This window comes from Xiphophorus couchianus, chromosome 3 (assembly GCF_001444195.1).
Source record: "Xiphophorus couchianus chromosome 3, X_couchianus-1.0, whole genome shotgun sequence".
Lineage (NCBI taxonomy): Eukaryota > Metazoa > Chordata > Actinopteri > Cyprinodontiformes > Poeciliidae > Xiphophorus > Xiphophorus couchianus.
In genome coordinates, this window is record NC_040230.1 from 6,389,638 (window position 1) to 6,406,618 (window position 16,981).

General features: G+C 36.9%; 1 protein-coding gene across 1 annotated transcript in view; it reads right to left on the reverse strand.

Annotated features, from left to right (window-relative positions):
- Window positions 1-16,981, reverse strand: part of LOC114141469 (retinoic acid receptor beta-like) — a 34,300-nt gene that overhangs the window by 14,887 nt on the left and 2,432 nt on the right. Inside the window, exons 2-4 of the mRNA XM_028012020.1 lie at window positions 10,712-10,872; window positions 9,428-9,569; window positions 4,910-5,076 (exon numbers count right to left, since the gene is read on the reverse strand). Of these exons, the coding sequence (XP_027867821.1) occupies window positions 4,910-5,076; window positions 9,428-9,569; window positions 10,712-10,872 (470 nt within the window). The remainder of the gene's footprint in view (window positions 1-4,909; window positions 5,077-9,427; window positions 9,570-10,711; window positions 10,873-16,981) is intronic.

The window sequence follows — 16,981 nt, forward strand, 5'->3', positions numbered from 1 at the left end:
GGTGGCTACTCAGGTTTAAACAATTGCTGTCCAAACTGGCTCAAAAGAGAGCACAACTGAAGTTGGACCTTGCAAACTCCAAACTTGATGATATTAAATTTCAAGAAAGATTGAAGAAAGAAATGAATGTGTTCAAGAAAAAGGTTGCATTGGGAGCCTTATCAGTGGAGGAGTTTGGAAAAGCTGAGAGTGCCATCATCTGCTATTGTCAAAGAAAGCGATATCCAGAGGAAATGACAAGTTTACAAAAACATAAAGGTGTGAAGAAAACAAGCCAGCTCTATAAGCTTGATCCTATTCTTGAAAGTGGTGTACTAAGAGTTGGCGGAAGGCTAAGCAAAGCAGCTATGCCTGCTGAAGCTAAATACCCAGTTATATTGGCTAAAGACCTTCACATTTCCGAAATTTTACTGCGCCATATACATTGTCAGACAGGCCATGGTGGACGTAATCATATGCTGGCGGAACTGCGTCAAAAGTATTGGATCCCAGGTGCCAGCGTTGCAATCAGGAAGATTCTATCAAAATGCATGACTTGTCGACGACTCCATGCTGCACCAGGAAGTCAAAGGATGGCAGACCTTCCACAGGAGCGAGTGTATCCAGACAAACCCCCATTTACTTGTGTGGGTGTGGATTGTTTTGGTCCCTTTGAAATTAAGCGTGGAAGGAGCCTGTTGAAACGATATGGAGTCATCTTTACCTGCATGGCAACAAGAGCAGTTCACCTTGAGATGTTGTCATCACTGGATACTGATTCCTTCATCAATGGTCTCCGAAGATTTATTGCTAGACGTGGTCAAGTGCTGGAGCTGCGTTCTGACAATGGAACCAACTTTATAGGAGCTGAACGCGAGTTAAGAAAAGAAATTGAAAGATGGAATCAAACTCTAATCAGTAACACTCTCCTTCAGAAAGGAATAAAATGGTCTTTCAATCCTCCTACTGGCTCACACCATGGAGGTGCATGGGAAAGTCTTATTAAATCTGTTCGGAAAGTGATAAATTCTGTTTTGAGAACACAGAGTCTTGATGAGGAAAGTCTTCGGACAGTTTTCTGCGAAGTTGAGGCTATCATCAATAGTCGACCTATAACCAAAGCCTCTACTGATGCCCACGACCTGGAAGCACTAACTCCAAATCATCTTCTTCTCTTAAAGACCATGCCTTCATTACCACCAGGAGTGTTTTCCAAGAATGATGGAGACAGGTGCAATATATGGCGGATCTCTTCTGGAAGCGTTGGTTAAAGGAATACTTGCCTCAACTACAAGAGCGGCAGAAGTGGCAAAGAACAAGACGGAACCTTCTTCCAGGAGATGTCGTCCTCATCGTGGATGACTCTGCTCCACGCAACTCTTGGTTAATGGGTAAAGTTGTGAACATTGTTCCTGATAAAGGAGGACTTGTGCGGTCAGCTTGCATCAAGACAAAGACAAACTACCTGGAAAGACCCATTACCAAGTTGTGCTTGCTTCAGGAGGCGGAGACACCTTGAACATTTAACGACCTTTTCTCTCCATTCTAATCACCAGTGACTTCCTTTTCTCTAGTTGATTGCTTAGTCTAAAAGATAGATTAAAATAAATTTGATACTGAGCAAATTTATGACTATTTGTTTCTTAGACTTGTCTCTTACAGTGTTAACATTTCAGATAATTATCTTTGTAATAATTAGGGGCCGGAATGTAAGAGCCTTATGGTTGAAATGAGCAGTTACTGATGTGGCAGGAGCACACGGCTTTGACACTTGGGTGGTGGGTGTGTCGAGGTGGGCGTGACTGTCACTAAGGTATGAATGGGAGCCATACTGGCGCGCTGATTGTATGTATGAGGAAGCGGGTGCGCCGGTGGTGGTCATAATTTCTGTTGACCGTGTTGTAATGTCGCTTATTGTTAGCCACATCGTATGGTTTAGCCTGGTCAGTATGTGTCAGTCCATGTAAAATCTGAAGTATGACAGTCAAGTGGAATAAATTGATGATTGCAACAACAAACTGAAGCGACTTGGAGTGTATTGAAGCACGCGTCGGACAGTCTGAAATTCACCCCGTTAACCCAGTGCGGCCCTCTACAATACCGCTAGTTTGCCGCACAATTACAAATTTTTCTAATTTGTTTTTGAAATGAGTACCATCTGCTTTGCTCATCCCTGAGAAAGAAGAGCCTAAAGAACCGGCGACCCGCCAGAACCGCACACTGTAAAAAGCTCAGGCGGGCTCTTAGAACTACGGGAGGTTCAAACTCCACTCATTCATGTTTAGCTTACAGAAAAACGCCAACCTGTGAAATAAACAAAAGCAAACTGACCAATCAGATTTAGGCTTTGGCGTTCCCCACCTCACCAACTTAAAACTCTGGACTAAGAACTTCTGACCACATAATAGCAATTAACCACAGCTGTCCTTACTGATAACTATTGTGAGTAGTCCCTAACATTAATATGATCAGGCAGCATGAAATCATGTTTACATATATGAATTATTGTTATAAAGGCTGAGCCAAGAATATTTACGTCTGTATCAAACAAGTAGCCCTTTGTGTTGCTCTGTATCCGTGAAGTAGCTCCCAGTCTCAAAAATGTTCTGGATCATTACAGAGCGGTCAGAACACTCAGTTATTATCCAAAAGTGATGTAACAACAAAATAATTTCTGTGGCCTGATGCGTATTGTTTCAGAAAGTGCAGATAAACGAGGTCATGAAAAAAAAACTGCACTACAAGAGAGCAAAGTTGCTGTTTAAGCTCAATGCCAGATTGTTTTCAAGTTGGACTAAGAAAAACTGCAACAGACCTTTAAACGTGTTAAAATCTGTCCTTAAAATTAAGGATAGATTTTAAAAGAGCAGACAGAAAACTACTAAAATTAAAAATAAGTAAATATTAAAGCACTGTAAAAATGATTCAGTCTGGTTTATGCAGCTTCATGAACTAATTTAATAAGTAATGCGGAACATTGTCTTTTATTTTTAAAGTGACAGGACAGAACAGGAAGCATTGTTTGAGTCCAGCAGCGTTTTATTCCCATCCCATTTCCTATTTTTAGCGTCGATCACTCCCAGTGACTCACTGAACCACGGTTATGTAACAGAACAGTGTTTTTGTAAAGGACACTCCAGAACAACATGCATCCCTTTAATTAGTGAGTCATTATTACAGAAACCTGTTTTCTTCCTGTAAGAGGTGGATGCTCCTGATTTGTTGCATGAAACGTCTCGTATTTGATGTAATCAATACAAAAATCATTGTTTGTTGAAACTTCACTTATTTAAAGATGCTTGTTGGTATTTATTTTCTTCTTAGTGGTTGAATGAAAAAGGAAAGATGAACTTGTATATTTGCTTTAAAGTAGGTTTTAGCTACTTTTAAATAGCTTTTAATTAGCGTATAAACCAACATGATGTTGGTTTATGTTGGGAATCGTGTCGAGGCAAACATGTGGATATATTGACTGTAATGCACCATTTACACATGCAAACACAGATCATTTTTGGTAATATTAAACCGTTTTCATGTGGATGAGAAGACAAAATACATAAAAATGTATTTGTCTCTTTAGATGTTTGACTCTTTGCTGATGAGGCCTGACAGAAAAAATCAAACGGAAAATAATTTTGGAGATGCTGCTGCTAAAGGCAGCTTTTACTGAGTCAAAGGGTGTACTTACTTTTAAAGACAGATTTAAAGTAGATCTTATTTTGTTGTGGTAATTATAACTCAACAACTGCTTTTGTAGTTGTATGTAATGTAATACTTAGTACGCTTGAAATAACACAAATCTACTTACAGGTAACTTTTCAGCAACACAGAGGAGCTTGTTTTAAGTAACTAATTCCTTAATTTTGATTTTTAAAAGTAATAGTTCCATTTGAAGATTATTTCTCTTATAAAAAGACTTTTTTCCCTGTTATAAGTACTTTTTCATCAATATTAACGAAGCGCTTATATCTCACTGAAAAGTTACCTGTAATTTAGTTTTGTCTTAAATCTAATGTACCAAGAAAGTCGACCAAAAATACTTGGTCGATTTTTCATTGTTGGAGTGGGAATCCGTCGAGTTCACTGATCTGACGGTTTCATCTGGAGACGTGAACCAGCAGCGTCATTGGCTCAGCGGGGGCTAATGACCAGCCAATCAGGGCCATCAGAGGGACGGGCGCCATTGTCTGGACAACGGACGTTCAATTTGTGAGACCTTTGTTCTGCTCAGAGACGATCAAAACCCATCCCCCATCGTCAACATTAGGCGGAGACGTCCAAACCTCATCAGAATCACACCCTCCAAAGACGCAGAATGGGTGGAAATGAAATAAAACGTTTTCCTTCTTGCAGCTGTGTTGTGCTGCGTTTCCTCGCTGCAGCAGTGATTCGGACAGAAAGTGACAGGAGCAGGCATTTGTTCGGTCACTCTTCCGCTGAGCTCTGACCTTTCAGAAACGAGAGGCTCTCCGAATAACGACCAGATCTGCAGAGCTTTAAATGCCGATTATCTTAAATCCCTCCCTGCAGCGGATCACAGCAGACGCCGACGTCCAACCACAATAATCCCGAACAGGAAAAGCTCTACATGCTCAAAGGTCGACGGCTCACAGCCCTCGGTGTTTTAGCTGCTTCTCTGGATATTTTATATGCTTAAAGTCATCCTGTTGTTTACATTTTTACCTCAGTCTTGTTTTTTTTGTACAAAGAAATACTGCTTCTATGTCTAATTATACACTGTAAAACATTTGAGTTGAGTCTACTATCTTCTACTCTTTAAGTCAATAAATTATGAACAGTTCAGGACACAAGACTCACAATGGAGTCATAATGGATAAAAACAGCTGGACATGGAGGAAGTGATTTGATTTCTCTGTTTGTGTAATTCTGTCTATCCCAACAGAATTAATGTTTTTTGTTTTGGACTCACTGTGGTGTATTTCCCCAGCTGGCAGAGGGAGGGGAAGGTCTCTCGATGCGCCCTGCAGATCTTCTCCACGATCAGGCCGAGCTCGGCCGTCAGCTCGTACGTCTCCATGACGGTCATCTTCACCGCTTCCTTCTTACCTCTCCGCCTGTTTCTGTCATTTCTCACCGCTGGGAAAGAGAGATGAAAATATTTATTTTTTAAGTTAACAGAATACAGCATTCAGGGTTGTTCAAAGTGTGGCTTGGGGGCCATTTGTGGTACCTGGACTGATTTTATGAGGCCTCTGACAAAATCTATTATGCTTCCTTGAACCTGTTAGGACAGGTGTTAAACATATTCATTACATTTTTTTCTAATCAAAATCATCCTTAGATGGTTAAGATTTCTGCTTGGTCAGTTGAGGTCCTTCATAACAATGAGATGTTTTAGGGCGTCTTGTCACTTTAAATCCAAATAATCTGCTACTGGTCGCGCCCTCCACTCAACGCTTACACTTGCATGTGAAAATTGCTGCAAACAGAATTGCAATTATACAATCGCACATCTTTGAAAAGCATTAGTTGAGCCTCCTGCACAACCAACAAGAATGAAACAAGTGGTTTCTGGAACGTAAGTCAACAGCTGCAGTCATTATAAAGCGATAAAACTAGCTGACCAAACATGCTGGAGCTCAGCGTGGGATGCTAGTTTACTGGGTTTGGCTGTGGTTGCTAGGCAACACTGCTGTGCCTCTTGACTGTGACTTAACTTTTGAAAGGGCTCATTTTACAGACACCAAGAAACATTAACTTATTGCCAAAAAATGTCTGGGTGCTTTTTAAGTACTTGGGCTGCTTTTATAAGCATTTAATACCCAAAAGGAAAGATAAAAGGACTCAAAATGCAAATTTTGCATAATGGGTTCCCTTTAAAAATGGTTCACATTTTGCCCCCCAGCACAGGTGGTGAGTGCAGATGTAGATATTTTTATTTATTTTTAATCATTGCAAAGTTATTCCCAGAATATTAAAATCTTCTGACATTGGAAAGATGCAGGTACTTAACAAAATGTTCATCTATTAATAACCACACTTTTTGTACAAATGGCCCACTGCAGCAACGTCCTAGCTGCATTTTCAGATTATTAATCAAGCCTCATTTCAGCTTCGTGACAAATCACCCAGGAATAAATTACACTGAACTATTTCCAGCCACTAGAAAAGTGAGAAGCCATGCACAACAGAACCATTCTTTCAATTCCTGTTTAAAGAGTTCACTATAAATAAAACCTGTTAGAACAAGCTGAGGATCCACAGAAACTCCTTTCAGTTTGTTTATCTAATAGGAGATAAACTCCTATTAGTTCAGAAATTACTTTTGTTTTGTTTTTCTTCAGTTTTTTGTTTTGTTTGTATTTCTTGTAATTCACGCGAAGCACTTTGAAATGCCTTGTTGCTAAAAATGTGATATATAAATAAAATTACCTTACACACAAACTCAAAACTATCTAAGGCAACTTTATTTAAATAACACCTTTCAGCCAGAGGCAACTCAAAGAAACAAAATACAACAAGAAAAAAAAACAGAGATTAAAATTAGACAGATTTTAAAAAGTTCTAAAAAGAAGCATAAGTAAATAAATAATTTATTTAATAATAAATGTATTTTTAAAAACATTTCTACTAAATAATAGAAATGTTTTTTAAAACTAGTCCTTCAGCTTTGTTTTTATTTTGTCCAACTCTCGTCTGCGTCAGTGAAAGCAGCTTGCAGGTAAATATGCAGGTTAGTCTTTCATAATCGCTTTGGCGTCGACACGTTTTGGGTCGTCGCGCTGATTTGGCTCAGGCAGCTACACACATGTCAGGGAAGCTCAGGATTACGCAACAGCTCGGCCTCTACCTTCCTCCCTCCCTCCAACCACCAGCGGCTCCTCCTCCTCCTCCTCCTTCGCCTCCTCCTCTTCCTCTTCCTCCTCTCTGGATGCCCTACATCCAGCAGTCATTTGGTAAACAGACAGCGATCGTATTACACACTTACTGAGCGGCCTGGGAGCAGTTACATGGCGTACAACTGTCTCATACATGTGATGTGCTTATGTAATGTGTTTGCGTCTGAATGTGGGTGAGTAACAATGAGAAAATGAAACTGGGAGGATCCTCCGTCCTGCAGAATCACACGTCCTCCCGTGTCGTGTAACACATTCTCAGTTATCGAGGTCACTGTTTCGCACAGCTCCGCGTTTCAGCTGTTCGCTGCAGCGCTGCTCAGACTTACTTGGTGCATGTTTTTCTATTTAATCTAAACATTTCTGACGTTTTTCAAGCAAATATTCGACTTTTCAAACTCTGAAATTTTATAGTTTTTTTAAAAAGAAAAATTCTGAGAATAATCTCAGAATTTTTGTTTTTCTAGCAGATATTAGCTTTTCAAGTTCAGAAATTTTTTGATTAATTTTAGAAATTTTCTACAAAAAAATCAACAAAATTTCAGTTTTTTCTGGCAAATACTAAACTTTTCAAAGTTAGAAATGTTGTTTTTTTAGAAATTTTTAAAAATTAATCTCAAAATGTCAATTTTTTCTAGCAAATATTAAACTTTTCAAACTCTGAAATTTTGAGAAATTGTTTTCAAAGTTTCTTAGATTAATCTCAAAATTTCAGAGTTCATTCTTGCAAATATTCTTCCCTGTTCAAGGCAGCATTATAGGTCATCTTGAGCAATGCAGATGATAATAGATTGATTATTTGTTTTCAAAGTCAAATGAAATCCTTGGTTAAACAAAAATAATATTGAGTCTAAATGTACCAGGCGTGTTAATATTTTTATCCTAACTCTAGATTGACGGCACAAAGGAAGTCGTGTTCAGTTCTGAATGGTGTCTGCAGCACTTTATGCCGGGCTGCTTTCAGCTCTGACAACCCAGCCAATAGAGGACAGGAGAGCCTGGATGCAGCCTGAAAGGCGAGACTCAGGGCAAAAACTCCTTCCTGTCCTGAATGCGGCACCGTAAATGGGCCACTCAGCTGAATGCTTGATCATTTTTACCCAGGCAGAGTGTTTCAGACAGAGGAGACGTTCGGCTCTTTGCTCAGTGGACTGTTCAGATTATATAAGCCTACAACAGTTGGAGCTGAAAGGACGAACTCCTTTGGCTGGATGCACCGAAGCTTCAGGCTGAAGAACGTGAATGAGCTCTGAGTGGTTTAAAAAAAAAGGAAAATATCCTTTGAAAACAGATGCTTGTTGATCTTTATAATGGGTGTTTGCTCAGTAAATGGAGCTATTAATAACGACTCTGTTTCTTAACGTTTAAATTTTAAATATGTGTAACATTTACGATGGAAGATTAGGACCACTGTAAGGATTAAATAAGGATTAAATTTATGAAAACTTTGGAAATGTTTGCTTTGGCTTTTGTTTTGTGTTTATTTTTTCATGTTTATAATTTAAATTACTGTTTCATGTCATTACTTGAGTTACCTACTGTACATATGGTGTTAATATATTGTTGTGTTAAAAATGAGAAATAAATCATAATTAAAATTTCTGCCAGAAAACTAAAATGTTCTAGAAAAACAAAGGAAATTTCTGACCTCCAAAAGCTGAAGATTTGCTAGAAAAGACTCAGAAATTGTGAAATTATTCTCAGACATTTTCTGGTAGAAAATGTCTTTATTGTTGTGTTAGGAGTTAGAAATTAATCATATTTAAAATTTCTGCCAAAAGACATTTTCTAGAAAAATCAAGGAAATTTTTGATCTCCAAAATGTAACATTTGCAAGACGTACGAATTTTGAGATTAATCTCTGAAATTTTTTTAGAAAAACCAACAAAATTTCAGAGTTTGAAAAGTCAAGATTAAGCTAAAAAAATTCTAGAAAAAACAATTAAATTTATGAGTTTAAAAAGCCAAATATTTGGTAGGAAAAACTGAAATTTTGTTGTTGTTTTTTCTAGAAATTTTCTGAAAAGCCAGCAAAATTTCTTATTTTGAAAAGTCAAAACTTTGCTAGAAAAAAACCTCTGAAATTTTCTAGAAAAAAAAGAAACAAAATTTCAGAGTTTTTTCTAGCAAATATTTCACTTTTCAAAATAAGAAATGTTATTGTTTGAATATCAAAAATTTTGTAGAAAAAACTGAAACATTTCTGAGTTTGTGCAGTCAGATATTTGGTGGAAAAAAACTCTGAAATTATGAAATTAATCTCTGAAATTTTCTAGAAAATAATGGAAAGTTCTGAGTTTCGAAAGTCCTACCACCCTAAACATTTTTTTAAGATTAATCTCAAAATTTCTGGGCTTTTTTTAGCTGCTCTCTGCCTGCATCACCTTGAGTTGTTGATTGATTGGCTGCAGTTTGGATGTTAAAAAAACATTTAGTTTAATCCAATAAAGTATTTTTTTATCAACCTTAAGTGTACCTGTCATGAAAGGAATGAGAGGAATATATTATAATGTACATTTATTCTTCAAATCATGATTTTAACACCTGGATTGCAGGTTATTTTGCTGAATCAGAGTAAAACCAACACTTACACTCTTTGGACATTCCCACGGCGAAGCACTTCTGCAGGCGGCAGTACTGGCAGCGGTTCCTGGTGATCTTGTTGATGATGCAGTTTCTGTCACGGTGGCAGGTGTACACCATGTTTTTCTGCACGCTGCGGCGGAAGAAACCCTGCAGAGACACACAACAGATTATCCCAGTCAAAGGAAATACCTGTTGTAATCTTGTGGGAACTTCAAATGCTTAAAGGTTTAATTTACAGTGGAACAAAAAGTCCACACACCTTATGGCAGGTGGTTTAAAGGTGACCTGTTATGCTGCATTGAACAGGTTAGGATAGCTCTATGAGGTGTACAAAATATGTTCATTACTTTTGTTGCACAAAATCAATTTTATATAATGAGATTTTAGTCAGTCTGGTCCTCATTTTTTGAGCTCTTTTCAGAATGAACTGTTTTAGGGGCTCTTGTCACTTTAAATCCAAATAAGTTGCTGTTAGCCCCTGAACATGCATCTTTGAAAAGCAGAAGTGGAGCCTCCTGTACAACCAACAAGAATGGAGCGAGTGGTTTCTGAATGACAAGTCAACACAAAACATTTGTCTTCTCCAGTAGCCATTGTACAATCAATCAATCAAATTTTATTTGTATAGCACATTTCAGCAGCAAGGCATTTCAAAGTGCTTTACATCACATCAAACATAGAAACACAAAGTCATCAAGTGGGGGGTTCTTGCTTTCGCATCCATAAAAGGTTTACCTGTTACACTCCCACTGTGTCATATGGAAGGAAATACCTATTGCTATTTTTATTCCCACTCACGCAGTTTAAAACGATGTAAACAGCCTTTCAGCGAGCTTCCGGCACGAGGCTCTGCACCTCTTTCACAGAATTTCGAGCTGGGACGCCGTCGTCCCTCACGGATTTTTGTGCAATTGCAACACAGAATCAACAATCTAAAAAAAACTTAACTTATTGCCAGAAAACAGCTGAGTGTTGTTTTAAGTGTTTGATTTGTTTTTAGAAGCAGTTTAGATCCAAATGGAAGAATAAAAATGAGGCCGAAGCGTCTCAGTCTCACCTTCAGTGTGACCTGTAACTTGTACAGCTTAACTGAAATCTTTTGGGGTTGAAATTGACAAAATTAGCAAACTTTTGGAAAAACACTCCAGATCTGTCTGGACATTAGTGCCTCCGGTCCACCGATCATCCTGCAGATTTTCAACCAGATGCAGGTCTGTGCTTTGACTGGACCACGTCCAAATGATACTCTTGTTAAAGCGAAGCTGTTGAATGAATGAACAAAGTTCTACCTTGCAGCCCTCGCAGGCGCTGACTCCATAGTGGTACCCTGATGATTTATCCTGACACACAAAGCAGGGCTTGTAGGTGCGCGGAGGCGGAGGAGGGGAAGGCGGACTGGCAAACAGGTCGTCCAAACTGGAGCTGGAGCTGGAGCTCTGGCTTTCCACTGCTGTGAAACACACAGAGTAACACCTTACAGACCCTCCTGAAGAGACCGGGAGCCTCAGCAGAACAAAACTTATACACGCAGCATGTTTCTACAAAAACACAAAGGTAAAGGGAATTTTATTTATACAGCACATTTTCAGCAACAAGGCAAAGCAAACTGCTTTACAGGAATTAAAAGGAAATACAAACAAAATAACAAACCGAAGGAAAGAGCAAAAGAAGAAAAAGTCAATAATGTTGATCCAGAGTGATTCACACAGGAGGAAAAACGAAGATAAGATAAGAATCTTTCAGCAGGGAGACAATACCTGAGGTCAAAGTTCACCAGGACCTTTAGGATTTACTTTAGAAAGATTTCTGGTAGGATGTGCGGAGTGGTATTACATAGAAAAACAACTAATAACTAACAACTAATTTGGTAATCGTTTAATCAAATATTTTGACAATTAATCGGAGGATATTTGTTTTACCGAATCAGAACCAGATGAATCTAAAACTACGCCACTTTAGGAGATATGGGTTAAACATATTTACAAAAAATGTTGTTTTTTTTATCTTAAATGTAAAATGTATATATTTTTTGTACAGGTTTGACTTAATCGCTGCTCTGAATGTGTTGTTCTCTCAGCAAATTGCTTTTTTTATTAGTTAACGGTTATTTCAATAATTGGTAAATCGATTCATCCTGATTACATACATAGCGACTCTTTGTTTTTAGGATTTATTTTCAGACATTATGTTTCACATCCACGCTGGTATCTGTACAACTTTCCTGCTGCACAGTTTTTTACTGTCATTAATTGTAAATAATTAGTTTAATTTTAATTAATCAGCTCAGTTGCACTTTTTTCTGGACTGGTCTGAACTAGTTTTTATAATTACTTGGTATTTATGTTGAATTTTTGCCCTTACGGTGAAATATTTTTATTATTTATTCTGTTAAATTGTGTGAGATTATTTGCACAGAAATTTCCCACTGTGGGGCAATAAAGGATATTTCTATTCTATTCTTCTATTTGGGGCTGTAATGATTAATCGTGATTAATCAATTATTGAAATAATTATCAATTAATTTACTAATATTGTTAACTGGTAGTCTCCAGTTCATGGGGGGCGCTTATTTTCAGACACACTGCTTCTGTCTTTTGTCTAAACAAAATAAAGACACATTCCAGTTTGTTTACCTATCATGGCTGGAGGATTATAATCTGCACTAATCTCATCAGTCTTTATCTCTGATCCTGACGCAGCGACAGAAGAAGACATTCCTGCCCCCACTAAGCCTCTCAGGCAGCTTGAACTCGTTAAATGTGGAGCTATTTGTCTGGCGTACAAAGCGAGATAAAACTATAAAGTGGGACTTTGAAAAATCTAGCAGAGTGAGGACTCTGTGACCATAAATGATCCACTTAAAGAGTCACAAAGCAGCAGCTGTGAGCCAACAAAAAAACAAACATCCAGCATAACTGCAGCTACACTGCAAAAACACAAACCCTTACCAAGTATTTCTGGTTTATTTTTTAGTGAAAATATCTTTATACACTTGAAATAAGAAAGAAAAAACTTTTCAGCAACATACAGAATGATGAAATAATCCCTTAGTATTGATGAAAAAGTACTGGTTCCAGTGGTGGATTATTTTACTTAAACAAGGCATTTTTGTGATGTTATAAGTGAAATAATCTACCGATATTCATGAATATGAAGGAATTATTTACATTAATTCAGCTCCTATCTTGCTGGAAAGTTACTTGTAAGTTAGTTTTTGTCTTATTTCAAATGTCCTCAGATGTTTACATGAGAATCTTGACAAAAATACTGAAGACATAGATTTTTTGCAGTGTAGGACAATGAGTCGTGAGCTTAAAAACTAAAAACAGGAAGAAAACTTTACATGATTTCCATGATTGCTTTTAATTTGGACTGAATCCCAGCTGACCAAATATTGTGAAGGTGAATGAATCTGAGGTCAAGCTGAACATTAATCACTGCAAAAACACAAAATCTTACAAAATACCTTGGTTTACTTTTTAGTGCACATATCTTAGTGCAAATTAAATTAGATAAAACTAACCTTTAACCTAAATTTGTAGCAAGTAAATGATTATTTAATGAAAAAAATAATCATTTATTTATACACTTGAAGTAAGTGTATAAATAAATACACTGCCAGTTCTGGCCCACCGCAGCTTTTTATGTGACCCTCTGGACTCCAAATTACATCAACAAATCCTCAAAATTCACACAAAATCAACAGATACCCACATTTTTTTATTTTACTGCAAATTTTTATCCAAATTGGTCAAGAACAACGGACTGCTGCTTCAGGTTTACTTGATTTTAAGTTACAGTCTGTGATCGATACGGCGAGAAATAAAAAGTCACATTTAACATCATACATTGGCGCAAATATAAACATTCCTTACAGATATTTCTAAATTAGCGTCACAAAATGTGTGAGTTTGATTACAAAAAGTCACAAAAACAATCACAGAATCCTGGAGGGACAGTATTAATAATTTTAATGGGTTTTATCGTTACGTTCTGGGACAACCGGCCCTTTAAGAGCATTCAGATTCTGATATGACCCAAAATGAAAATGAGTTTAACTTTCTGATCCAGTGCAAATATCTCAGGACACCAAAACTAATTAACAATTAACTTTTCAGGAAGATGGGAGCTTGTTTTAACTAGTTTGTTAGTATAGATAAAAATTTACTAGTTTGACTGGCAGATTATGTCATCTGGTTCAGGATATATACAGTATACATATAGATATCTATATATATATACAGTATATATACTGTATATCACAGTCACTGAACATGTGGTGTATTTACATGTACTTGAGTATGTATATTTGGTAGCAAGGTTTTGTACTCACTCTTAAAAAAATGAAAGTCTTTATCATTATGTTTTGTTGGTGAAATGTCTGTGAAATAAATAATAATCATCATCAATTATAACATTGCATTTTTCCCATGTTATAAGTGAAACTAGCACTTTTTAAAATCAATATTAATTAATTATTTACTTTAAAAAAAGGTCCTATGTCTTGCTGAAACGTAACTTGTAAGTTAATCTTCTTATTTTAAGTGAACTAACATATTTGCTCAAAAATACTTGGTAGGATTTTGTGTTTTTGCAGTGGAGTCGTCTTCACTCGCATCGTTCAATCAAAACTCTCCTCCCTCCTGATTTTTCTGAAGCGATCTCCTCCAGCCGGGCTCGTCTGGGTTGACCCGTCCCCTGCGTTTCTGATCACCTTCTCTGCTGCGTTCCTCAACAGAAAACTAAGAAAAGCTCTTCTGAAATGAGAAAAATTGCTCGTCTCCGTCCCCTTCAACCTGCGGCCTCTGACTGAACCTGCAGTCGGCGGGTCAGATGAGGAAACCCCCATCGGGCCGACGGTTTCCCCAACGCAGAACAATACCGGAGCACGCCACGGGCCGCGCTGACTGATGAGGAGGAGGAGGATGAAGGCAGCATGGGAGGGATTTGATCAGGGGAGGGAGGTAAACAATCACCCCACGCTTGGATTAGGTGTTGCTGCGTGAACTTTGGTAAATAATCTCTGGGATTTTGTTCAAAGGCGAAACTGAAACTTCAAAAACACAAAATCCAACCAAGTGATTTTGGTCGAGTTTTTAGTGCAAATATGTCAACATGCTTGAAGTAACAGAAAGAAATAGGAGATAGTTTTACGTTCGTTTCATCGATATTGATGAAAAAGTTCTAGTTCCGTTGGCAGATTATTTTATTTATGACAAAACATTTTTCCCATATTATAAACAATATGCAGTGGAACCAGAACTTTTTCATCGATATTAAAGTATTATTGACTTAAAACAAGCTGCTATGTGTTGCTGAAAAGTTACTTGTAATTTAGTTTTGCCTTATTTGAAGTGAACTGAAGTATTTGCACTAGAAACTAAACAAAGACTGGTAAGAGTTTGTGTTTTTGCAGTGTATTTACAGAGCTACATACATACAATATGCTGACAAAAATCTTTTTTTTTTACCTCAAACATAAAGTTTTACTTTATGATCAGTCTCACTGATTATTGCCTTTTATCAGAATTTGTGATTTATCTTTAAGTTTACTCACTTTAAGAGTCACATTATTAACTGAATTTGTAGCAGGATTATAAGCCTGGTGGGCCACCAGGTTTTACTTGTGCCCCACCAGGCTTAGCATTGCTGATTTAGTTCTAGTTTTTTTATGTTTGCATTTTTAAGACCTATGAGCCAATGTTCAAGCACTAATTGTCCAATAACATGTAATTATCAAGTGATATTTTAAAATTTCCTGTTTAAACATTTTTTAACTCATAAAGAGGGCAGGCTGCTGGATGCCCAACCACCAGGCTGTGCAGGTTTTTAGAGGAAACCCTGTGTAGACGTGGAATAATTACATCTGTAGCAACTAACTCAAAAAAACTGATTATAGCTTCTACAGTGAGAAGATCTGAAGTTTTTTAAAAACGTTTTACATCAATTTTATGCTAAATAACCTCAAAACCAAAATACAACTGTTTTAGTTTTTAGACCTGCTTAATAATAAATTAATTATGTTAAATTTAATTCCAATAATATTGCAATTTAAAAACATAATTTGGCATTTAAAATGATAAACTTTGAACAAAATCTGTAGTAATAACCATAAATCAAATGGAAAGATATAATATTTGTGTTATACACTATCGTAAAATAAAGAAATAAATATTAGTTTTCCTCAAAATTTTGCTTTAATATTTGTGTTGAAGTAATACATGTTTTATAATAGAATAAGAAAATGGATCTATAGTATAATATTTAATAAAATACTCCCTGATCTCAGTCATTAAACTGTTAATCAAATCAAGTTCATTTATTTATATAAACTATTTATCCTACATTTCCTGTTGAAATATTGAATATTTAATCTAAATCTAAAGATATGATTTCAACATTTAAACCTGTTTTTTATGTAAGAGTGTTTTATTGACGTGTGTATTTTTTTATTGATCATTCTGACTAGGATTCAAAGAAAGCTTTTTTTACTCAACATTAAAAGTAAAAATAATAAATCTAAATAATAATTACTGTCATGTAGTAACTATAAGAGAGTCTCGTTCAAACTGGTACATGACTGTTTTTTCAAAATGGGAAATCTCAATTAAATATTTTGGCAAAAAAATAAAGAAAAAATTGTAAAATGTAAAATGTAAAAACCGCCAGTAATCATTGGAAATATAAAAGAATGTTCAATTATTTTTTTACAGTATTTTTGAAGGTAACTTAAAATAAATCAGGCATTTCTAAAAGCTAATTTTTGCACCATTTAAAGCTCAGTAGATCTTTACTTCCTGATTTATGAAACCAGACAGTAACTGTGTCACACATTTGGATTTTACTCCCAGTTGGGATCTGCACAGTTGATGCTTTCTGAACTGGTGCTGAACTGGTTCTCCACTTCCACCTTCACTGGAAAGCAGTCTGTCTCTCCTCTCACCTCCTGAGCCAGTGACCGTCCCGTGAACCCGCTGGTGACCCCCAACTGACCGGCTCTGCCCCGTCCCAAACGCAGACCACCGCACGGACCCGCGCTGCTCCGCGTTCACACTCTGCTCTCTGCTGACAGGCCTCACAGTGGCCAGATAATGACCGGACGGCGGGTAAAACCTCCCTCTGGGTCCGGACTGGGCTTTAAAGCTGCTGCAGTAATACTTCTGAACGCTAATTTATCCCACAACACGCACTCAGTGGTTTATTACACGCTAAGGCTGAATCGATTAATCAAATTAATCACGATTAATAGATTACTGAAATAATCGTCTGCTAATTTAGTAATCGGTTAGTCAGTAACTGGAATATATAGACTAAAAAAGAGGTTTTCTGAAAGAATAACACACTCTCAGGAGAAAATAACAAAACTGAACAAAACAATATATATTTAAATGTTTCATTTATCATACAGATAGTAAGTTTTTCTGTAAAAATCTTCTAACCAGAACTCCTCAAGTAGCTTCACCTGGATCAAATTCTGCAAAATTCAGAACTGCAGTTAAATTATTAATTGGTTAATTGAAAAGAAAATATAAACAGATCAACCATACACTGTATATGTT